General features: G+C 39.1%; 1 protein-coding gene across 1 annotated transcript; it reads left to right on the top strand.

The window, feature by feature from the left end:
- Nucleotides 1-13,698: 13,698 nt before the first annotated feature.
- On the top strand, nt 13,699-23,393 carry TMEM184C (transmembrane protein 184C). Its single transcript, XM_036381690.2, has 10 exons — nt 13,699-13,955; nt 15,726-15,856; nt 15,954-15,990; nt 16,701-16,906; nt 17,808-17,882; nt 18,655-18,748; nt 19,701-19,813; nt 20,489-20,588; nt 21,016-21,187; nt 21,593-23,393. Exons 1-10 carry the CDS (start codon nt 13,839-13,841, stop codon nt 21,883-21,885), a joined length of 1,338 nt encoding a protein of 445 aa, XP_036237583.1. The 5' UTR covers nt 13,699-13,838; the 3' UTR covers nt 21,886-23,393.
- The last annotated feature ends 2,246 nt before the right edge of the window (nt 23,394-25,639 follow it).

Genomic DNA, 25,639 nt, shown 5'->3' with positions numbered 1-25,639 from the left:
ATTGACCTCTACTATCTCATCTCGAATCACTTTTCCCCTGTACAAACACTACTGCTTCTGAACTGAGCTGAGACTTGAGTCGCAGCCTTGCCGTCCTGTTAGCTACAGTAGCTTCTTGTTACAATAAAGCTCAACAGAGTAAGTGTTACAACTGGTAAGGAAAAAAAAAAAACAATCTGAACTTCAGGAGAACTCTGCCCACATTTTTGAGAGTAACTGAGTGTATGCCAGCTGCTCTGAAATTAATGATTTGGTGCATCTCAAAATAAGGCCTTTACTTCAATCCCATTGTCTTAGTCCTTGTGAGCAAAAAGATTGAGATGTTACTGAATCAAGCATCCAGAACAATTAATGAGAAGCACTTCCAGGCTCTCCAAGAGAACATATCTCCTGCTACATGCTTTAACCAGAGGGGAAGATTAGAAATCCATCATTACACAGCCACACTATCCTGTAGCCACTCTTCATATTTATTGAAACGTCTGTGTCTTGAGTTTTTTTGTCTTTCCCCCTCTAAAATTGTTGTACAGTGGTCTCTTTGGTATTGCCTCTGAATAAAGTAAACATTTGGATTAGCTTTCTTTCCAATATCTACACAGTGTTAATGAAGCAATCATCTTCAGATAAATATACACAGTATATTCCAATACAGAAGCACAATTAAACCACACTGCCAGAAAAGTCACAAATTTTTACAGTAAAGTTTTAAGCAGAAAATTAAGAGAGTACTCTTGGACAAATGATTATAGCTCAGTACTACTAGTGGAAAATACATTGATTTTTTAATAGATAAAGAAGAAACCATACCACTTTTGCTAATTCAGGAAAGAGCAGGTATTTACAAGAATAATAGAAACTCCACATTTCATGAGCTGGAATAAAATACTGTAAGGGCAATAAATCTTCACACTCCATTATATAAAATACATGTCAATTCTGGGGATTAGGAAGACATAACTCTCCAATGCAAGATTCTTTGATTTCCCTGCAATGTTTCTCTAAAGTATTAGTTTCAAGACACACCTCATACTCAGAGATAATAGTGAAGAAAGGGAGATGCTTACTGAGTTTGCCTTCTTGCACTGCAAAAAAATCTTTGACTAACATTTTTCGTAATATCTAGCATGGCTTTCCTGATCACAAATGAACTGCAACAATGTCAATACCAAGGACTACTCAAAAATCAAGGAATCTAGCGTTGAATTAGTTCTTTTTTATGATTATTTGTATAAATTAGTATATATATGTATATACATATCATTTGAGAATTTGTTGGCAGAACCTTAAGCAGTGGTTGTTCTTCCATATAAAGTACATTATTAATATTACCCCCCCCCAAACAAATCTTCTCTTCCATTTACTTTAGAAGTATAAGACTCCAATCAAAACTAAAACTAGACAATAAAGTAATCTCAAGTTTCAAGTAGTAACTTGGGATAAAGTGCTGAACCTACTGACTTCAGTAGGACTGGGATTTCAGTCAGAATTTGTGATGGAGCCCATTGGAATGGTAACTGTGGCAACATGACTAAGCCCACTGCAGCTAAGCAGGAGAGAAGTAAAAGACTCTGTGGGGCTTGGATGAATAATTATGAAATTATCAGGTAGGGAAGCCTCAAACAAAGAAGCCTCAAGCAAAGAAACCTCAGCACACTTTGTTTCCCATAAAATCAGCTTAATAAATGAAGTCAGAAGTAACAATGTTCTCCCCTTGCTCCACTCCACCAACAGAGACAGAATAGAAGAAAAGGAATATTGTCTACTTGCAAGGGGCAATCCTCATTGTAGAATACTGATATTCTGAAAATCCAGAGTATTGTCCTGAGCCTGTTGTCCTTCCTCCAAGATACGACTCTTACTTAAAACTGTTATTGCACAGATATCAATGGAATAGTCTATGCCAATGTTCTTATTGCTTTGTCCTCCTCCCTGTTCAGGCAAATATTGGGAAGGACCATTGGCTGGAATACCCTCACACTATGTATCCCTGACATGCCTGCTGCAATTATGCAGATCAGTTTTACTGAAGCAATTCTGGCCTACACTGAAATCAATGTGGACATATTATAGCATGAGCACATATGTCTCAAAAATGTAGAGGAACCATGGATCAATATTTATTACTGCAGGGGATGTAGCACGCTGTATTCCTGAAGAATTCCATATGTACAAAAATATCTCTGTGAGAGCTCACTCTGCTGAGTCAAACTGAAAACCCTTACAATTCTCCTGATATGCAGGCCTTTGGGATCTGCCTCTTTTCAGAAATATCATGTCCTGATCACATATTTAGCTGTTCTAGGGGATGTATTCTCTAAGCTTTGGGAAAACAGAGTTTGCTCTAACGAAACACTGTATAAGAACTCTCATGTACAGCCATTTCCACTTTGCAGTTTTTTTGCCACGGGGATGAGATTCCATAAACATTGCTCTGTATGTAAAAAAAACCAATCAAGTAAAAGAATATGGAAAATGTATTACATGAAAAATAATTAGATGTCACAAGAAAAGGAGTGCTCTCTAACTAAGCCAACCTGACACACTTCTTATAAAGATCCACTTGGTAATAGTAGATTACTTTTTTCCACGTTGAGTCTCAAAACTGAACACAGACAATCCATTTAAAATACTGTTTATGTCTTAGTTCAAGTGAGGCTACTTTGACTCGCCATGGTACCCATGGAACTGGTTAACAGTTCCAGATGTGTTAGCAACAATTTGTTACAGTGAGTGCCAAGATGGAAAATGGAAAGGAGTGACCAACCCAAATAAACAAACAATTCAACTCAAGAACAATTTTGAGCTCATCAGGGAGCTGAAAATACATTCCAAATGCTGCTTTAACTGCCTGTTGTATAAATACTTTAATAATTTTTTATTTCAAAACTATGCTCTGCAAGCCCATGGCAACATAGGCTGCATAACAATTTTATGGAACATCAAAAATGCAACTTTATAATGTTTAGTCCTATAAGTTTGATGGTGAGCAGTAATCTGCAAGAAATTTTCAGTGTTAACTAATTTTCCTTATCCAAACTACAGAACCCTGAGAGCTCTGCAGATTCAAAGTTAAGAGAAATCTTTTCTAAATAATGTAATGCACAAGATAAAGAAATGGGAAATTGAAAATTCCAATTTCTATTACTTGGTGCCGACAGTTTGCCCTTGAAATCTTTTTTGTTATCTTGTCCTTCTCTCTGAGATCCTTACTGTTGACTTATCATTGCCAATAAGCAGGAAGAGTTAACTTGTGCTCAACTCTTGACTGCTTCCATTTCTTCAGATTTTAGTGTTACCCAAGCTTAAAACTGGCCTTAAGTATTAGTGCCCTATAACAAAAGTTCCCATGTGAACATACTTTGAATTGTTCAGGTAGTTTCTGATGATGAAGTGATCAAAATGTGACAGTTTTAGTGCAGGTGATTACAGTAAACAGCAAGAAATTAACAAGGGAAAAACAATTAAAGATTGCATTGAAATGAGCTTTCCATCTCTAGGAATAGCTTTCTATCAATTTTCCACGACTGTTCTCTCAAAGATTCTTGAGAATCATAATCAGTCAAGGAAGAGAAAGGTTTTATGCAGCCTTTTCACTAAACTAAGAGTAATAAACAGCATTTTAAACTTTTAGGTGCAAAAGGTATAGAAGATTTTGATGCCTAATTTGCAATAGATTTGTTTCAGAACTACAGATAGAAAGAGATACAGCCAAAGAAATTTTAATCTAGATTCAGTGTTTTTAATCCCACTATGCAGACAAAAAGCTCAGCTTAGAGAGCCCAAACTTTGCTCAGCAGCACAGCAAGCATATTGCATGCAACTGCAATTCATGGCTACAGGTACCCAAATGAATTAATTCAGAAATAGATCAAGTGTAGCTTTGGCAGTCATGATTTCCATTATAAATTTTAAGAAAGGAACAAAGGTCCAGAACACAACGCCTCTTCTGGAGTCCAATTAAAAAACATATCCTTTAAGAGGAATCTAACACAAACTAGCTTCTTGTCCCAAAACTGCATTCTTACAAGAAAAGGAAGGAAAACCCAAACCTAAACCATTAGTTTTTATCTGTGGAGTGGCAGGAGTGTTGCATTAGAAATTTCACTAATATAAACACTGCTTAAAAAAGCCCTTTCAAGTCAAATTTGAAATGTATTAACAAACAAATGTGTGAAATGTAACAGTATAGGAGTTTACGGGTCTTTCTTTATTGTCTATGATCCAGAAGAGCTGGAGAATTTATGTTTTAGGACAATCAGCCTGACACCTTTTAGAAGTATTACTTCAAAAAAAACCCAAAGGGATTCAAAAAATAAAGGATTTGTTATAAACAAGTAAGTAAATAAATTTAATTTTATAATAACATAATGGAACAGAATAAAGCTTTAAAAAGAAAAATATAGACAGAAGATAAATGGCATCAATTTGTAGAAGATTATAAGAATGCATCTAAAAAAGATAATCAGAAGCTACTCTCTAATGGGAAGATGGAATCATGGAAAGAGACCTCCAGGTGACTGTGATCACCAAGTATGTGATGTGCTTGCAATTGAAATATGGCATCGAGAAAGGGAAGTGTTTGGGATTAATACATGGAGATATTAAGCGTCACAAGATAAGGATTTAATTTGTGACTGTAGTGTGATTATATGTGAAATAATTGCATTGAGACTGCACAACTGTGATTTAAAACATTCTGTTTTGGTAGCATACAATTTAAGGAGTGAACAAGCCCATTTCTTGAGAGGCCCTTCAACAGTAAAAGTAATTGTTTAAGAAATCATACAGGAAAAAATTCATGCTATAAAAATAGATTCATTTTATTCTCCATGTAAAATTGAGACATTCCTGACCAGCTCTGTTTTGTACATGTATGTGCTGTCTCTGTGTTAATGATGAAAAGGATCTAAAAACCTAAAGCAGATATTCTGGACCAGACCCTCCTGTCACCCATGAGGATCCAAAGCAGGCCTCTAGAGAAGGGTGCAAGGACAATATAAGGATACAACAACACTTCCCTGGTAGAGTGCCCAAGTCTTCACCAAACTGAGGTAAGAATCAGTACATTTTGGGTAAATTATGGGTATTCCTCCATGAATTTATCTTTTGGGGCTAAGTAATTACGTTCTCTTCACTCTAGCAAAGCTCACACTGAAATGGAATTAACTGCTGCTTTACACACTAAACTGTATTCTTGGAGGTCAGTGGAAACGTTGCCTGAGTGAGCACGGTAAGGACCAGAAAATTACAAGGTGAGTCAATGTCTTCTTTCAGAACTGAGTTAATAATTTGACTCAATTTTTTTTTCTGAATTATGTGAAAGCAACTTTACAGCCAAATCCACAGGAGTGCTCACATGCACCTGGGAATGCTGGCTCAGAAAACAGGACCAAGCTCGTGATAATGATCCCCTGCTGCATAAATGATCGATGTGTATTGATGTATAAACACTCTATAAATTAACTAAATCAGGTTCAGTGTTCTTGCCCACAACTGGAGTAGCAGCTGTAGCACTGACTAGGAGTCTGAGGTGACTAATGGGAAACTTTTTGCTGTAGTTCTTTCTTTGTCACCTCATGTAAATTTCTTCATCTGTGTCTAAATACTTTGTAGTTGGAAGTATTTTCATGTGGTTGTAGGTAAATATAAGTATGGCCGCATGTCTGGCAAAGTTAAAGTATCCTTGCATTAGAATAAGCATGTCTAATTTATAAAACAGTGCTAGGAATCATATTGGTGGTAAGAAAAAAGCAAAATGCTAAAACCAGTGTAAGACACAGAACTGCATTTCTTGTATTTGTAAGAAATCCAAGGAAAAGTATTGCTGGGTTCATTCAGAGGGTAGCTTCTATATCGTACACATTTTGGGATCCTGTAGTGAAATCTCTCTTTGGGAATTGCACTACTCTGCTGTCCAGCACTCAAAGTTTATTAAAGTTTTGTGGGAAAAAAGCTGTTTGGCAGCATCCCAGTCCATAAGGGTCTGAGAATGATGTGCCAGAAAGACTCGAGAGGCCTAAAAAGCCACTTTGAAATATGGAAAAGCTCCTTTTTTTTTTTTTGCAGGGGCCCAGTTCAGGGGGTTTCAGTCTGTTTCATGGATTTTTCTAGGCTGCAGCACAGAAAAAAGGCCTCTAAAATAATCATGCTTAAACAAAAATGCTGGTTTAGAATGAAAATATTCGGGTTTAGTCAGTTTTTACTGACTATTGGAAAACTGGGGGTTTTTTTTCACTAATAGTTATCTATCTATCTATAGATGTTTAGAAATGTATTTAGTGTGAAGACTTTCTTCTATCACTGTTTACATGTTGGCAGGGATTAAAGTCCATTTGTGTCTCCAACTCTTTTTGTGTTTCTTTATACCAACATTTCTCAAAAACTAAAAACTCTGTCTTCACAATTTTGTGCCACAATGACTGCCTAATCATAGACAAAAGCTGCTCCAAATATGTTTGCTAAACATATCCTTGCTAGGATAAAGCACAAGCGTGCACGTATTCTGGAAAGAAAAGCCTATTTATTTTTCTCTTTCCTCCTTTTTAGCTGTCTTTTCAGTCCCTTAACAGACAACATCTCAGAGCATTTGAGTTTAACTTACTATAAAACTGCTTTTTAATTACGTTGTTTTAAAGTATTGAGGCAGGCATTGACTTGGTGGCAATAGCAGTTTTGAGAATCGGAGCAGAAAGGCAGGAGTTTTACATAGTGGGTGCTGTATAGGAAACTTCTCCAAAAAATCTTCTTCCTTTAATACTTGGAGCCCTATTCTAATTTAATGAACATCACAAGGAGTTTTTTCTTTGACTTCTGGAGGAAAAGGTCAGGCTCAGATTATTCTTCTTGTCTGTTCATTTTAAGGACTGACCACAAGCCTGGAGAGAAACAGAGAAACAAGGCAAGAGAGGGAGGAAGAGTCTGGTCCTTCTATATTTGGCAGATCCCTATGGCTGAACCTGGGACAGATCTGGAAGAAGACAAAGCACTGCACAGCCAAGTACCACACCATCCGATTGTCATCTGCATAATTGAATCCAGAGGTTAGGGAATTTATACAGAGCATGGAGGAAATTTTTTTCATTTGGTGCACCCACAAAGTCATCATGTGGTACAGAGAGCAGACTAATATAAGCACTGAAGAGCACTAGGTTCTAGTCCCAGCTCCTACAACTATTTTTGTACTTCTCCAGAACTGAATATTTCTCTATTTTCTGTTAACTTTCACAATAATTCCTCTTTTTCACCAATAGTGCCATAACAGCAAGACTGAAACACTGCCAGTGACTAGAGAGTAGTTTATTTGCAAAGTGGAATTGAAGAGGAAAGAATCCTTCCTATGTTCCAAAACATCTTCTGCCTGCTGACTAAAGCATGGTCCAAAGAGGGGTTGGATCCTTTGAGACAGACAAGGGAATTGAACCTGGACCCCATCCATGTTTCTGTCTGTACTAAGCATGGAGCTACAGTCTTTTCCACTGTGGGGCCAGCATTTTCAGAGCTCACCTACTGGACTGAACTCTCCAGGGAGACATGCAGAGGAATGCCTCATTTCTGGACACCTACTGGGCATCAGCCTGAGTTAATTACAAAGCTGCTCAGTCCTATTAGGCCTTAAGTACCTTTGAGAACACGACTAAGCACTGCTGGAGTACAAAATGCACCTCATAATAAAAAATGCTGGTGCTTCCACTCAACCTTATGAACTTCTAGAGTTTTGTGGCAAATGTGTAAACATTTTTAGGACTGCAATTTTGACCCAGGGCATCTAAATTCCACCTGACTTGAGCACCAGTTGTTTATGTCCTTTTCTGGGCCTCATCCCAGATTAGAATCCACAACTCAGAAATAATCATAATATCTGCATAATGCTGATTTTCAGAACAATTTATAAATATTAAGTAATTAATCTTCATATTGCCCCTGGGCAAATATTTCCATTTTACATACTCAAAAAATTGTGATAAATTGCCATAGGCTACAACAGAGTCAGTATCAGAATGAGAATGGAGGAATTCCTGGCTCTCAGACTAGAACTTAGTTCAAGGCTCTCAGAAGGAGAAAAATCCTGCTCTCCAGACAGAAGAGTTGTGCTGTTGACAGGTTTTAATTGACTGAGACCTTTTTCTTTTAAAGTGGTTTATGTTGCAGATTTGGCACCTTTCAGACTATACACAAAACTTTGCAGCACTACTTTTCAGTTCTAGTAGACTAGTAGCAACACTGATGGGTAAAGAACTGAGAAAACATGACCAAAACTTACTTTCAGTAAAACTCATTTTTTGTCTGGAGTTAGAAATGAATGACTGGAAAGACTATATTTAATATTATGCCAGCCTGATGCATCAGTTAGACAATCATTCAAAATAAAGAAAAGGCTCATTAGATCACTTAATTACTACCACTGGAAGCACTGTCTGTACTACACTGACATTGAAGTATTTTAGGAATCTTTAACATTTTACACTCCCTGCTTTGTTTTTTAAGATGGAAAATCCAGAAGAAAATTAATAGGAGGATTCTTTCTCCTTTTGTTGCTGAAGGAATTCCAAAATTCTGGATGCCTGCAAAAACTGTTACTGGCATGAAAGTACTGTCAGTTACCAAGGCCTTCATATCACATTCTAGGTTTGAACATTTCAAAAAGACCCTTCCCTAAGCTCTCTTTCTACACACATGACTTAAGAGTATGCTGGCCACTGTAAAGTTGCAAGTGCTGGAAAATTCTTACATAGGAAACCATTTCTAGGCTAAAGTATCAAAACTTCTAAATTTCAGTACGACTGAAATGACAAACCACAAACCTTAGCAATGATTCATCAAATATTTCCATCATAATAGTTTTCAGAACTCTACATCTTGATAAATGTACATTGTTTTACACCCAGTAACACAATATAGCAGTTCAATTCCACAAATCTTAGCTGTACACTGTTTGCTACATGTTTACACTCACAACAGGCAAAAGGACCAAAACTACAATAATTCACTATAGAACACATTTCATTTTTGTGTGTGTGTAAAGGTGCTACATTTATTGCCCATGTGATATATACAGGAGGTCTTGGCACAGTGACCACACCTTCCCACAAAAATTCCTAGCTGAAGAAGTTCTAATGTTAGATATTGAATAAGTTTAATATGGTCATGGCTGTGACACTCCTTTGGGAAACTCTCACTTCAAGTATGCCAGCTAAGGATAGTTGCACAATAGGAAAATTTGCCTGCCTATCATTCAACCCCCCATGCCTTTTCTTACAAAACCCGTGTCTTTTGTACTTCTCTGAAACCTTCAAATGAGAATACTACAGGGATTATGTATACAACACACTTAAGAATTTTGAAATTTCTGTTTCTTAAATACCACGGCTTCAATTTAGGCCGACAGCACATCCTAGTGGGTACTCACACTATTCCATGGATTTTAAACTATACTTCAGTCACAGCTGCATAAATATTCCTGTAGCATCCTTCAGTGCATGCACTTTTCTTTCTTCCCTATATGGAATAACAAAGAATTAAGTTAAAATTTTGTAAGAGTGTGCCAATTAATAAAACTGAGATAATTCAAGAACACAGAAGGCTTTAAAATTGGTTCCATATATCTTTTAAGGAAAAATGTGCTTCTGAATATGTGTAATTTTAACCAATTTAAGGCAATGAACAGTAGTGTAGTTTGTTCTTTTAATTTGCCAATAGGAAAAAACAACTTAAGTTTCATAGGGGCAGCTTTACCTGGCAAAAAAGAGCTTAGTAATACGTGTATATTACTAAGTACTAGGCTAATCGATAAAATTATATATTTACTCATCAAAAATGCATCTATTACAGCATTTTAATGAGTGGCTTTGCCACTAAAGCATGCAGCACAATCAGAGAGCTCTCTGTTGAAACAGACAAAAATCAAGAGAAAATGGAAAGCAAATGCTCTTTAACTCTGTCACATTTTATAATAATCCCATTTAGAGATTTTTAACAGACTTCACATGGGAAGGGTTGTGAAGTAGGGGATATGGACATGGAAAATCTTCAAGATATTTTCTCCCAGGTAAGTTCACAATTTTGCATAGCTGCAAAACTTTTCAGCATATTTCTCACTCTCTGGTATTGTCATATTCATAACATATATTTTCCATAGGAAAGATGAGGTGACATGTGTGTCTTTTAAAGAAGCAGGCCTGTGAATGCAGTGCTGTATCCTTAACAGGCTCCATAAGCTGAATTTTGGTGAAAGAAGGTTTGAGGGACATTTTATGAAGAGCATTTAAGAACCCCATGATTGTGTAGTCTGGAGAAACAGAGGCTGAAGGGTGACCCCCTTAATCTCCACAACTTCTTGAAGACGGGAAGTAGAAAGGGAGGTGTTGATTTATTCTCCATGGTATCCACTGAGAGGACAGCTGGGAATGGTTCAAAGCTGCATCAGGGCAGGCTTAGACTGGATATCAGGAAGCATTTCTTTACCACGAGAGGAGTGAAACACTGGAACAGGATTCTTTCTCAGCTGGTTGATGCCCCAGACCTGTCAGTATTTCACAGGTGTCTGGACAAGGCCTTTAATAACATATTTTAACTTTTGGTCAGCACTGAAGTTGTGAAAGAGATGATTGTTGTAGGTTCCTTCCACCTGAAATAATTCTATTCTATTCTATTCTATTCTATTCTATTCTATTCTATTCTATTCTATTCTATTCTATTCTATTCTTTTCATCATTTGCCTGATTACTTGTAATAATCAGCAGGCAGCACTTCTGCAGCAAACCTGATACCATGAAGGAAGGAAGGCAGTGACCCTCCTGTACTTGGATTCACATATTTCTTTCCCCTTCTTGAATCAGTTTCAGTTGTTCCAGGGAAATTTTATAACCTGATAAATTTTTGGTTGTTTGTTTATAGTTATAAGTGTTTAAAATCATTATATGAGAGAAACAGGTTTTGTGCTACTATTATGTGGCTTTTCCAAAAGCTCAAAAATCAGAAGTCAGTTAAAAGGATGCCCATTTTTTAGTTCATGGTCTGCTGCTGCCTGACTCACGTTCGATGTGATACTGCCAGAGCTAACGTCTTAATTTGGCTGAGAGGAAGAGCTGCCCAGAAATAGTCCCTGTGCCCCACCTACAGGCGAATCCATCATTCCCTCCAACGCTGTACAGGTCTCAAAAATTCTCTCCTGAGAAGGAGAGTGAAAGAAGGGAGAGGCTGAAGCACTCAGCTTTGTTAGCAACCCCAGCTGGATACAAAAACTGTGTTTTAAAGCTGTAGTTGCAAGGTGAGAGATAACAGAGGGGTTTTTTGTCAGTCCCCAAACATTTCCTAAATGAGCATTGACAGTGGCTGGTAAAGCAGGTACAGCCTAAGAACAATACTGCCCACTTCTGTACCAGAAGTAGAGATTTTCTGGAATAATTTCCAATCAGAGTTCAGGAATCCTTGCTGTAAATAAAACAGTTAACATAAGGAATTCTCAGTAAAAAGCTATTAACTTCTCAACAGAAGGACACATAATAGGTAGAGAAGAAAGGGTGCTCTTCAGGTAATACTATTTGCTATAAATAAATGTATTTTTATATTTAATGAAAGAATTTTTAGTTGGAAGGGACCTCTGGTAATGGTCCACATGACAGTTTTCTTTCTTCACAGATGGTGGGGTATGGGAGGGATTTGTTTCTATCATCTTTGTCAGAGCTGAAAAATTTTATTGCAGAGGTGCTGAGCAGCAACTTTTCCCACCATATTTTGTCACCATACTATATGGCAGAAATCTTATTCCCATGAATGCCATAATCCAAATGGTTTGAAGGGACCTATGGAGGTAGCTAAAAAGTCCCCAGCTAATTTGCATGCACAAATCTGGGTGACCAAGAAAACAAAGAAGCTGCATCTAAAGTTGCCACCCAAACTGCTGCTTGCAGATGCTTCTAGATCCAAACCCAGTCACTCTCTTCCATGATCACCCCTAAAAGAAACAAGGAAGTAATCAGAATATGGTGGCAGCATTTCCCTAACAAAGATCAATTTCTTATAACTGGTGACAGCCCTCTGATGGAGAAATAATGATGGAAAGGAAAAAAGAAATTAAATCTCATTAATATTTAATAAAATGAAATAAAAACACCCTGGAAAGGCTGGCGGTGTGAGTAAGCACCAGAGAGGAGTGTAGACTGATCAGGTGTTTGTTGTTGGACGTGACATCAAAGAGCTGATATTAAGACCACAATAATTGAGGGGAAATCTGTGATTTTTCACTGTATGAGAATTAATCCTTAGTATCCACCTCACAGGGAAATTATGATCAGGCAAGAGGGACAGCTCGGTTATAACCATGCATCTGCACTTGCATAACACAAAACAAGAACAAAAGATTATGAAATCTATGAAACAAATGGCAAACAAATAAAAATATAATTAATGAACAATAAGTACCACATAGTTTTCCAACCACGATTATAAAACAGTCTATTTCCTTTGCCATTTTAATTTAGTAAAATTTTTATAGGGTTCCATAATCCCAGTTTATTTTATTTTGACATAACTCTCCTTAAAATAAACTTGGAATTCATGAGAGCAGAATGTACATAATGATTGGCACCAACAATAATTCACATCAGTCTCTCCAGTAACAGGGAATGCTGCTAATACATCTGTTATGTGCAAATTCTGGGGAGTAGCTTTGTTACTCTTTCTCTAATGTTAGAAGCCCTAATAGTGAACTCTGTTCATTTGGTTTTCCCCAATATTTCACAAGCAGCTTCTCTCTGAAAGCCAGGAAGAATATGTACGTTCTGGAGATGGAGTCAGTGCCACGCACTGCTGCTCCCTGACCGCCCAGACAATGCTTGGGAAAGCGCCCCCTTCGCTTTGATGTCAACTACAACTTCTCCACAGAAATAACAGGTCCTGTTCCTCCTCCTTCATGGGAGTTCTTCCAGCACGTTTTAGTAACACCACAAAGTAAAATCGGCATTTGCCTCCTGGAGAATTGGGAGCTGCAGTTCCTCGGCCATTAGGCAGTGTTACCACCTGCGGCCTAATTCAGTTCCTCACCTCAGGGCCTGTGTTTGCCACTGAGCACTGCAGGCTCGGCCGGCGAGCCAGCAGCTTTTACACGGCACTTCCAAACAAACGTTCAACCAACAGTTGAAGTTTAACACCTATTTTGCATTATTTTGCAATTACTGCAATTTTGCAGTATTGGTGCGCCCGCTGGAGCTTTCACTCCTCGGCTATGTCGAACCCACTGCTGGCACAGCGAGGTGCGGCTCTCCAGGGCACTGCGCACCCCGGGCGGTTCCCAGGGAGGCACTGCTCAGGCCCGTGCCGGGCAGGGCAGCGGGAGCAGCGGCTCCGGGCTATCCGGCACCGCAGCCATTCCCGCGGCCATTCCCTGAGGTTCATTCCTTCCTTCAGCTCCAGCCGCTCCGGGAGCGCGGCACAGCCCACTGCCGCCGGCGGAGAGGGGGGGCGGCTGGAACACACCAACCCTCCCAAAGCTAGGGGGGGGCACGGCTGCGCGCTTCCTCCTGTCTGTCCCCCGGTGGGCGGGGCAGAAGTGATGGGCAGGGCTCGGAGCCAATCAGAGAGGTCGGCGGGGCGGGGCAGCCGGAAGCGGTGCCGGGCGGAAGCGCCGCGGGGGCGTGAGCGGGGCAGGGCTGGGCTGGGCTGGGCTGGGAGTGCCGGGGCGGGACCGGGCCGGGCCGGGCTGGGATAGGGAGCGCCAGCCGGATACCGAGAGCAGCCGGGATACGGAGCCGAGGCGGCGGCCCCGCCGGTGATGCGCACTCCGCAGGGGCTGCCGGCCCGCTGAGGTCGGTGCGAGGAGCGCCGGCGGCGGCGGCGCGGCCATGCCGTGCACCTGCGGGAACTGGCGGCGATGGATCCGGCCGCTCGTGGTGCTGCTCTACATCGTGGGGCTGCTGGTGGTGGTGCCGCTCTGCGTGTGGGAGCTGCAGAAGCTGGAGGTGAGCGGCGCGGCCGGGCCGCGGGCAGCGGGCTCGGCCCCGGGCAGGGAGGCGGCGAGGAAATGTGCCACCTCATCGGAAAAGTGTAAAAGTATCGAAATCACGGGTGCCAGCAGGATGGATCCAGGCTCTGCTCGGTGGTGCCCAGCAATAGGACAAGAGGCAGCAGCAGAAACTGATGCACAGGAAGTTCCACCTGGATACGAGGAAGAACTTCTTTACTGTGTGGTGACCACACGCAGGAACAGATTGCCCAGAGAGGCTGTGGAGTGTCCCTTCCTGGAGATATTCAAGAACCATCTAGACACAATCCAGTGCCATGTGCTCTGGGGTGACTCTTCTTGGGCAGGGAGGTTGGACCAGATGACCCACCGTGGTCCCTTCCAACCTGACACATTCCGTGAAAAGACAGGCTGGAGAAGTGCCACGGTGCTGCTGGACTCATTTGTCCTGTTGCTAAAGCCCTAGTGAACTTCAGAGGAACAGAGCAGTGTTTCTTTCCCCTTCTGTTTCTGTAATAGTTGGTGTTTGAACAGTTGGTACAATTCTGAAGAAACTCAAGTCAACCAAGAGTCTCAAAGTGACAATAACAGGTCAGGTTGGAAGGGACCACAGTGGATCACCTGGTCCAACCTCCCTGCTCAAGCAGAGTCGTCCCAGAGCACATGGCACAGGATTGTGTCCAGGCTGTTCTTGAAAATCTCTGTCAGGACAGATTCCCCACCCTCACTAGACAGTCTGTCCCACTGTGTGGCCCCTGCACAGTAAGGAAGCTCATCTTCATGGTCAGGTGAAACTTCCTGGGCATCAGTTTCTGCCTCTTTCATTGCCTCTTGTCCTATTGCTGGGCACCACCCAGAAGAGTCTGGCTCTCTCCATCAGTTCATCCCAGAACTTAGAGTTTGAAACTTAGTACTAATGCTGGCATTCATAAAGGTATTTCTGTCTGTTTTTGGAGAATTCAGTAGAGCATCTCTATGGATAGAGAAGCTCCTGTTTCATGCTGGTGGTACTGTAACTGTGGTGTGTGAATTACACACATATGATCACATTGCTTCTCTAACAAGAAGTAAATTTTAACCTTAACATATATGTATTGTTCAATGTGATACAGGTCTGTGGCCCTGGAGGTAAGCTTTTTCAGGGTATCATTTTCAGGACTTAATGACAGTAAGATCTGTCTTGAATGTGTTGAAAATTTTCGGGTTTGAATTCCTGTTCTGATGCATAATGCATGCTCAGCATAATAGGTGTTTATATCCAAGTTTATACCATTAAGTCTGATACTTGTAGAGAAACTGATCAGAAGTAAAACTAGAAAACAACAGGAGACATGGGATGTTGATGTATAGGGGATCAGAGAAACGATTCTCATCAAAGGCAACTGACAAGAATCTCCTAAGTTTCTCAGGTTTTGGTACTTAGGATTATTAGTTGTTTTTCAGAGAGCTATGATTTAAAATTTCAACCCTGTGTTTTAGCAGACATTGTGGTTTTATGTATCTACATCCATATCTATTTCAGTTTGTTAAATGAAAACTAATTGATTACTATTTGGAACTTGATTTTAAAGCTACAAAGACTTTAAATCCACAGGTTTTCAGAAACTTTATAATGCAGCACTGAATGAAGACAAGTTCCACACATAAAACAAGGAACCTGTTGTGGGTTTCAGTAAATTAAGTACTGGGCATTACTCTGCTTTTGTGGAATGTTTTGTGTACTTGTAATAACTCGACAGTATTAAGACTGAAACTTTGATCTTGCAAGGTTGGAATTCATACCAAGGCATGGTTTATCGCTGGGATATTTCTGCTAATGACTATTCCAATATCTCTCTGGGGGATACTGCAACACTTAGTCCATTATACTCAACCTGAATTACAGAAACCAATCATAAGGTAATATTTCATGTTTTACCTATGCTACAAATGTTGGATTTAATTCAGACTAAAAATACCTTTAGTAATGTAAAATGTTCTTTTGTTGTTGTGACAGGATTCTGTGGATGGTGCCGATTTACAGTTTAGACAGTGTAAGTGTTCTCTTACTGTTACCAGCTCAATCAAATTCTGTTTGTTGTGGGAGTGAGGGAAAACAGTGTCAGGCAGAATCTGTGCTGCATCTAGGGGGTAGTCCTAAAAACTTCTAGGCATTCCTGCTTATGGAGCATGTCAGAAGCATAGCTCTAGTCATACCACAGTCTTCTTTTGGAGATTTGGGGTTGCTTTTGATAACCTTTCTTAGCCCTGTCCATGAGTATCCTTTATGATGGATGCGGAAAGGGGTATGACAGGAGCCTTTTGCCCTTCCATGTTAATAGCAGAAGTGGAAACAGGACTGATCCAAGAACTGCCTTAAAATTCAGTGCTGTACCTTCCTTACCCGAGTTAGGCTTACTACTAGAATTCTTTCCTGAGTTACACTGAGTGCTAAAATGATTCCTTTTTGGTTCGGGGGACAAAGGATAACATTAACCTTTGTGCAGTTTGTGATAGTCAGAAACTGAGAGCTCTGGCAGCTGATCCATAACCACAGTTTCACTAAAAGTAAAAGGTTGGGTTTTGGTCTGAAACTCACCCGTATTTTGTAGCTGTAGCATTGCTCTCCCCTTAGCCCAGTGCTCTCCCCTTAGCCCTCTTTGGTCAGTGCCTGCTGGCTCCAGAGCTTGCTGAAGCAGTGTTGTCGTTGGGATCCCTTTTGTCTTTCTCGCACATAACCTTTTGTGTACCTCTCTTCTTGCAGTGGATAGCTTTGAAATACCCCAAGATTGCAATATATGTGGATACATGTCGAGAATGCTATGAAGCTTATGTCATCTATAACTTTATGGTTTTTCTTTCAAATTACTTAACCAACCGGTACCCAAACCTGGTGTTAATAATAGAGGCGAAAGATCAGCAGAGACATCTGCCCCCTCTCTGTTGCTGTCCCTCGTGGGCTATGGGAGAGTGAGTATATCATGACATCTTCAAGCTCTAGGCTGTGTAGGCAGATCCAAACATTTTGTTTTCATACTTAGCAGCATAACAATTGCTGCTTGATGGAGGGAGTTTATGGTTTGTATGGGTTTGATCAGCTGTGAACCTCTGCTGAAAGCAGCTGTGGACGAGTGACAATCAAGCTATAAAACATCCTCTGATTTGGACTTAGTTACTAATATGCATGGATTGACTCAGGAGGTGCTGAAGGAAATTCTTATTTTTGAGAAATATTAAAAAAAAGTTCTCCTGGAATCTGCTTCCTTTGCTCTTTGCCACAAACCTCATGTGGAGCTGGGAGTAGACTGGGTAGCCTGTTGTTTTTACTTCAGATGAAGGGTGAAAGGCCTTATGTATCTGCACTGTTTATATCTGAATGCTTAAAGTGATAAAATCTCTCAGGAGATTTTGATTTTGATAAAGCTGTTTGGGGTGAGGAGAAGGGAAGGTGGGTTTCAGTGATCACAGCTTCTTTATACAGCTTGCCATACTGGGCAAAGAGCTTTGGTTCTCTTAAGCATTTAGGGCAATTATTATGATTTTTAAGTCTCCTATATTTAGACTCAAAGTTTTTCTTACATCTTCAAATACAGCAAAAATTGCATTCTCTTTGTTTAGTCCAGCCAGAAGCTTTTCATGGCTAAAATAAGTGAATCATTGAATATTTCCTGTAATGTGTCTGTAAAAATCCAGCTCTTTTGTGTGTTTTGTGTATACACTCTGTATGATGCAACATCTTAAGTCCTGGCTGTAGAAGTTGAAATTACCATCAAATTAAAATTTAACTTAGTAAATCTATTGAGAATAGGACTCATCCATAAGAGAATTGTATTGAAATCCTTGTACAATGAGTTTTTTGTTTCTCTTTCAGAGTTTTATTGTTTAGATGTAAACTGGGTGTTTTGCAGTACACTGTTGTCAGACCATTTACTACCATCATTGCTTTGTAAGTATACTAATAAATAATTAATATTGATCTTCAGGATATGATTTTGAGTTACACTGGAAAGAATTGTCATGCCCTTTGTATTGGATCAAGGCAGTTTGAAAGCAGACTTGTGTTGCATGCTAAATAGGTCTCAACAATTTGAATCAACTTATGATTTCTTTATGGCTTTTCTATAGCAAATGACTATTTGCAGAATTGAAATCATGAATACTTAATGCCAGCTTCTGTAATCAGTGGGATAGAATGTGAAGTACTGTTGGGGTGGGAAAAAACATTTTTATGATCTCTTAATTTTTAGATTCTTTTTTCCTCCTCCCTTTTTTTCATTGACTTCAACAACTGAGAAGTTTTAAAGGCAGATTTCTTGTAACTTCTAAATTTTTTTTAAACTTCACATGTGACAAGCCTGACTGCGTGCCTTCATATCATACAGCCTGTGTTTGTAAAAGAACAGTAGACAGTCAGGCATGATGATGCTGAAAGCTTAATTTCATGAGCTTTGCATTGATGGTCATTACTGTTAATTCTGTGAGACTGTGAAAAAAGTTGCTACTCACAATGAATATCCATATAAATATTTCTATTTTTTATATTTATATATATATATACACATGCTGTTGGAAACTGATTCTTGTGCAGGCCCCCAGTGCCCATATTTGAGTACCAGAAGAGGTTTTGAATTCTAAGGATTGACTGATACAGTGAGGATGTAGCACTTGAGGGAAGTGATCTGTTACTCCATAGTGATTAATTCTAAAAATTCTTCCAGAATTTGTGAACTGGTGGGAGTGTATGATGAAGGAAACTTCAGCTTCAACAATGCATGGACTTACCTAGTTATACTTAACAACATGTCGCAGCTAGTGAGTATCAGGAGTACATCTTTCTGCTCTTGGAATTCATCAGTATTATGTGAATCTTCTATGTGAACTGTTGGCAGTGATTGTGTAAATGTCTGGTAATTCTTACAGGTAGAATATTTTCTATTTTAAGTCAAAAATGTTGTCTGTTAAATATTATGTATGAAAAAACTGGAAAACCAGATAATCTAAAACTTTGTTATTTTTACAATGAAGCTCCATTAAGTAAGCACCTTTCTACCCCAAATTATTTGATGGGTGAGGTGGTCTGGCCCAGGCATTAGAGCTGCAGACCTGCCCCTCTCTGGTAAGAGATGACTCCACTTGCCCCCACAGCTTCCTCCCAGCACTCATACAAAGAATCAATATGTTAAAAATTCTGTGTTAAAAATGGTGATAACATTCACAGGAAAAAAATAAAAATGGTGTGTGCAGTGCTGAGAGTCTGGCCTACCCAACATCTTTTTTTTGTTGGGTCAGCTGTCAGATAATGTCAGGGTAAGATGTTAGCCCCTAAAATTGAGAGTTTCATTTTGGAGTCCATGGATTGCTCTTACTTCTCTTGGCAACAGCAGCAGGAGTCAGAACAGCATAACAACTAGGATCATTTGGAAATTCTGTCCTACTCTTGCTGCCACCCCTGTGTTTGATGGGTCACTGTCACAGAGGGAGCTGTAATTGCTTTCTGCTGTGACAGCAGTCCCAACAGCAGCACCAGCTTCTGTGTCCTGGTTGAAATGATTGGAATTTCAGGAAGAAAAAGAAAAGAAAGTGCTTTAAAACAGAAAGGCAAAGATGCCATAAAACCAAAGCCTCTTTTTTAAAAAAATAGATAGCATTTTAAGGTTGTCTCGTGCTATGATACATATTTTAGCTGTAGAAGTGGTGTAACACAAGTCCCTCACAAAATAAACATGGATTTGAAAGCTTTCATTAATTTTCTTTTCCTTGTCAGTTTGCCATGTATTGTCTGGTGCTGTTTTATAAAGTACTGCGTGAGGAACTGAACCCTATCCAGCCTGTTGGCAAGTTCCTTTGTGTGAAGATGGTAGTTTTTGTTTCTTTTTGGTAAGTGGATTTTTTACTTGTTACTTCTTGCTCTCAGAGCAGATTGTAGAAGAGCTGAAAAGGCTGGATTTGTTATGAAGTTAGAGGGCTTAGAATGTCTACCCATAATCTTAGTGAGCTGCAGTGAGGGGAAGAGGGTACTACTGGTTGGAGAGAGCAGTCTTGTTCACTTAAGATTATTTTTTAGACTTGCTCTTTTGTAAGGTGATTCTCAAGAACATAACTTATTTTAGAATCTTTACTTGCAGTTATTTCAAAACTAATTTCCTTTTAAAAGTAAAAAAATTACTTGTTCAAAATAAGTTATTGTAAGTTAAATAAAAATTGCTCTTTGAGCATTGCTCACACTGAGCTGCTAATGAGGGAGTGTATTTGACTATCAGAGCATTCCTTTCTGAGCTACAGCAACATCCTGAAAGAGAAGGAACTTGTTCTAATGACTAACTGGAGCAAGAAACTCTTCTTTAGTTCTCTGTTCTGTTGGTCTTTAGGGTGAGGGATGAATGACATATCTCATTAAGTTTGTTTCCTCCTCTTCAAATCTAAGTATATGAACAGAAAAGGTTTTTTTAAGATTGTTCCTATGTACACGTATGACTAGATTTGCTTGCAGATTTTTGGCACTACTGTTACAATTCTAATACAAATACTTCTTATTATAAATTCTCTTTATAGGCAGGCTGTGCTCATTGCATTGCTGGTGAAAGTTGGTGTTATTTCTGAGAAACACACCTGGGATTGGCAAAGTGTGGAAGCTGTGGCTACAGGCTTACAGGTAGGAGCAGATGGTTATTTCTGGGCAGAAATGGTTATATGTAAGATGACACAGCTGATCTCAAGGAAATACTTGGAAATACTCAAGGAAGTAACACAGGCTTGATTAGTAATGATTTATTCTAAACTGGGCTAAGTTTCAGTCAATGAGCCCATGTGAGTTTTATGCTTAACACTTCTATATCCATGGCAGAAGGAATGTGCCCCAGTGAAGTATGTCTGCATTTCTTCTTGCAGGTATTCATTGTAGAGCTGCTGCTTGTTAAATTATCTGTTTAAGTGAAGTCCTGTATGTATGGCTCTCTGAAAGCTGCCATGAATATATTGGTGGAAAGGTAGCTGATGTCAGTATCCCAGGGCAATTGCAGCCTTTCAGTTGTAGAAGAAACCCAGAACTAATGATTAAGTCAGTATCTCTGTCATTGCAGGATTTTATCATTTGTGTGGAGATGTTTCTGGCTGCTATTGCACATCACTACAGTTTTTCCTATAAACCTTATGTTCAAGAAGCTGAAGAAGGCTCATGCTTTGACTCCTTCCTTGCAATGTGGGATATTTCTGATCTAAGGGCAGATATCTCCGAACAGGTTCGAAATGTGGGTAAGTAACAGGATTTGTACAATCTATCAACAGCATCTGTATTTCCAGCTTCATGTCACACTATTGCCCACCTTTATAGCAGCCTGAGAACATTCTATTACCAAATCAGTGGCAGCTGCATGCCTAGAGGATTTCATGGTTTATCTGGCACTTTTTTCTTTCCAGAATTCCTGACTGATTTAGAGTCTAGTTTTTAATTTTTCTTTTAAAAAGAAAAGGTTAGGTAAGTTGTTTTTCTCTAAAATGGAAAGACATACTTTTCTTTATTAAAACTAATAATGCCCATGTAAAACAAATAAAAAGCAAAGACTTATCTTCTAATTTAACATGACTGTTTTAGAGTTTATGTGTTTGAAGACCAGTGTTGGAAGGATTAAAAAACCTTTTCATTTTGCATAATTCTAGGGAGGACAGTTTTGGGCCAGCCAAGGAAAATGTTTTTTGCTGAGGATCATGAACAAAATGAGCATACAAGTTTACTGTCTTCATCTACTCAAGACCCAATTTCTGATGCTTCTTCAATGCCATCTTCACCCATGGGTCACTATCAGGGGTTTGGACACACTGTGACCCCTCTCACAACACCAACGACAGCCCCTGCAGTGGATGGGATTTTTAACCCTTCTGCCAGTCAGGATGCTGAAGAATCACCTGAACTAGAGAACAACTTAGCAGAGAAAGCTCTGGATAAAAGTTAAACTTGCCTTTTCTTTGAATGTGTCAAGGAGTCATTACATACTTGCCACACGTGTCCTGTTAACATGTACTGTTAAGGATGGAATTTGAAAAGCTTGGGAAAGCTGCTGCATGGACAGGAAGAGGATATGGTATGGCTGTAACTGACATCTGAATCCAGAATCTGTAATGGATGGGAGCATCTGCGAGTACCCCATGGATATGAAACACGCACACTGTTTCTGCATAAATTTAAGCATCATTTCCTTAAACTGCTAAATGCTTCCACATCATATCAAAATTACACTGAATTTCATTAGTGCAAAAGTAACGTTTTAAAAAAATCCTCTGCTCATATAAAAATAAAGTGCAAATACTGCTAGCAATGGGAAAGCCTAATTTCAAGAATGTATTTTAAGGAGAGCAGTAGCAAAAATTGTTTGTGTTAACTTTGCTTGTCTTAATGATGGTTAGCTTCCATAGCCAGTGCTGAATGGAATGTGGGTGAAATGATAGCTTCTGTACAGATGCCATCTTCTTCCCATTCCTACATGGCTAAATAAAGTCCCTTCATGAAGATAGTTACTACCAAGCATTAGTAAAGAATCTCTACAAAGGAAACATTCCCTGAAGGCCTTGCTATCATGCCCAGATCATATGGTTGGTGTTATCTGTTGTCTTTAAGGCTCATAGTTTGTAAGTCTTTTATATCCAGAAGAGACAGCCAGGATGGTAGGTTTGGATTAATACTTTACCTTGACTATTCTTTTCCCTAGCCTTCTAAAATAAGAATAATGGTTACTTACCTTAAAATACATGGAGGGGGAATGAAGGATATCAAAAAGGAAGTAGAAAACAAAACTGATTTCTTTATTTTGGGCTGCAGTAAGTTCTTTAACACTTAAGTTTTTTTTTAAGCTGTTAAAGTGGGATATCTTGTGTCTGTAGTAATTTGTGTTCTTAAATTTGTGTCTGTGTGTGATCGTATTATGCTTCTAGGATAGCCTGGATTCAAATGTAATGGTTTTTTTTTTTCCCCAGAGAAGACCTTTGCTGAGGTAAAACTATGTAGTAATCTAATACTGGAGTTACTAGGACTAGATTTCAGCCCAAGAAGCAGTACACTTGTATCAAAATGTTACTTTGCAAAAACTGACAATGTCAGTTTTTTGTTTTTATCCCATTATCAGATTTTTACTATTATTGCATGTTTGCAATCTGACAAAAACAACCAAACCAGTAGAGCACTACTTTTTAAATGACAAGATCTTAAGTTTCTTATTCAGCATTGTTAGCATTTCCAGGATAAATGTTTAACTTCTGGCTGTCAGTAAATTCATCTTAAGTGCTTCTTTTGCAGTACTAGTGTGATGTAAATATTGCGCCTTACTCACTAGGCTGCATATTTTATAGCTGAGTATGTACTTGCTGTATCTGAAGTTAGTGAGAAAGTGAAAATCATGATTTCCAATTTGCCAACTCATTGCCTTTGTTGTAAATAAGCAATTAAAGATTTTATTTAAACGGTTCACCTTCCAGCAATTTGATTTACTCTTACAATAATTTAAGAGTGTGAATGACACATGACTACAACCATCCTCAGAGAAGAAGAGGATCTTAAGTAGAACTACTGCAAGAGTTTGTGCTTTCAGTATTTCATGGCTTCTACTGTAAAGGGAATTCTTGTTTGGGTTTATGAAAAATCAGAATCTTCTAATCCATGCTTGATCCCAGGTATCACCTTATGCATGTACCAGCTTTGCCCTAAAAGGAAGCAACTTGTACAGGATCACAGTGCATTGGGACCTCAGTGCCCACTGCAGCCACTACCAGAAATAACCTGATTTCCTGCATCTATACAGGTAAAAAGGGGCAGGGGTAGGAGTAGTATCTGAGGGAGCAGGGCTGCTGCAAGCAGAGTAGCTACTCTGCTCTAGCTCTTCAAAAACCTCACTCTCAAGAATTTTTTTTTAATACTTGAAGTTATGTGTGTTTGGTATAAAACAGGTTCAGAGAGGACCTTGATAGGAAAACAGCTATTTAAGTGTCTTGGTTAATTCTTTCAGGGTATTTCTTGAAAGCTACTAAGTTATTATTATTCAGTTATTCTATTTGCACAACATAATATTCCTGCTTGTTTGTTTCTTTCTGGGAGAAAAGTTATTTTTTTTAATTGCAGCAGCTTATAGGATCGTACCTTTCCCTAAAAACTGCTATTGAATTTAAAAAATAAATACTAATCTTGCAATGATACTTACCCTGTCTTTTGAAAACCACTACCACAGTATTCCACAGCAAAACCTATCACAATTACATAAAAAGTTCATTTGCAAATTGTCCATTTTCCTCTTAACTGTATTTATTCCTCTGCTGTTTTATGCCAAATCTCCTCCCGAGTTTTTTAATCAGAAGTCTTGAGGATTGCTCTTGCCTTACTCAAGGAGACTAGAATGTCTTTCATTTGTCTTGGAGTCACTTGCCTTTCATCCTAATTACAAAAATTTTAATAAATACATCTAACCTACACTGTAAGGTTTTTGTTTTTATCAGAGGTGTTCTTGCACAAGAAACCTGAACACTTTTCTATACAACTGCACTCTGGTGAAATCACTATGTACCAGGTTTAGTTGTGTCAGACTAACTTAACATTTTATGGATCATGGTTTTGTGTTTAAGAAACAGATTTTTATGTAGTATCAAAAGCCTCTGTCCTACTCTCATTCACTTGCATTTCATTATACATTGTACCCCTTGGATGAAGGATCGTATCCAGTTACTTTATCTTCAGAAAACATTACTTTGTGCCTCTACTTTGGAAAAAAAATAAAATGGAGATGTTTCCTCCACCCTTCTAAAAGCAGCTTTATTATAGCAATTTCTCAGGTGCAGGTTCAGCTGAGGCTGAGACAACTCCAGCTCTAACAGTCTCTGAAGTTAAACTGAGTGGACTTTACAGAAATTGATATATAGAAATAAGTTAAACTATGTGAAATGTTTGACTTAATGAAGAGTATATCATGACTTCAGCAGGCCCAGAGCTTATAGAAGAATCATTTTTGGATGGCTCTTTATACTTGCTGCTGTTAAGGCAAGATCACAGAATTGCCTCTTCTCCATTAAACAGCCTGCACATTAAAAAGAAGCTTAGCTACAGAAAAATCTTGGTAACAGTCTTCCTCCTCTCTGCAGAGGTAGAATCAGTGCTGAGTTCAAAGCTTTTATTAGTCTTCCACTTGTGTACAAATTTAGTAGAAGGAACTGGTTACCTGCATTATACCAAGATGTAATGCTGTAGACGATCGCTGGGAGCACTGCAGTGACAGCTGTATTTTATACAACTTCCTACAGATAAGTTAATTCCCATTGTACTCCCAGAAAAAAAACTCTGGGGCATTCTAAAAAGTTTACCAGTTTTACCTTCCACTATATAGCTTGAGTTACCCAACAGCCCTCCTTTACAGCTTTTTAGAATGCTCTGTGTGCAGCACTAATTAGTGATACTGCAGCTGGAATGCTGTTCAGTCCTTCCACAAGGGGAACATCTCAATACACTGATGTAGGAGGCTCTGGCAACTAAGAAGTTGAATCACAGTTTGAGAAAGAAGGACTCTGTCCCAAACAGCCACAGCTGTTTATTGCTGGTACAGGTACCCAGGTGCTTTGTTCCCCTCTACAGCTGACCTGGTAGCAGAACTCTGTCCCACTGCTGCAGTCACTACACAAGCCAGCAATCAGGTTTGTGCTGCAGTGAAGACAATACCTCCTCTAGCTTGGTAG

This window comes from Molothrus ater, chromosome 4 (assembly GCF_012460135.2).
Source record: "Molothrus ater isolate BHLD 08-10-18 breed brown headed cowbird chromosome 4, BPBGC_Mater_1.1, whole genome shotgun sequence".
NCBI lineage: Eukaryota > Metazoa > Chordata > Aves > Passeriformes > Icteridae > Molothrus > Molothrus ater.
Note: the sequence above shows the minus strand (reverse complement) of the source record. Positions and strands in the feature narration are given on the sequence as shown.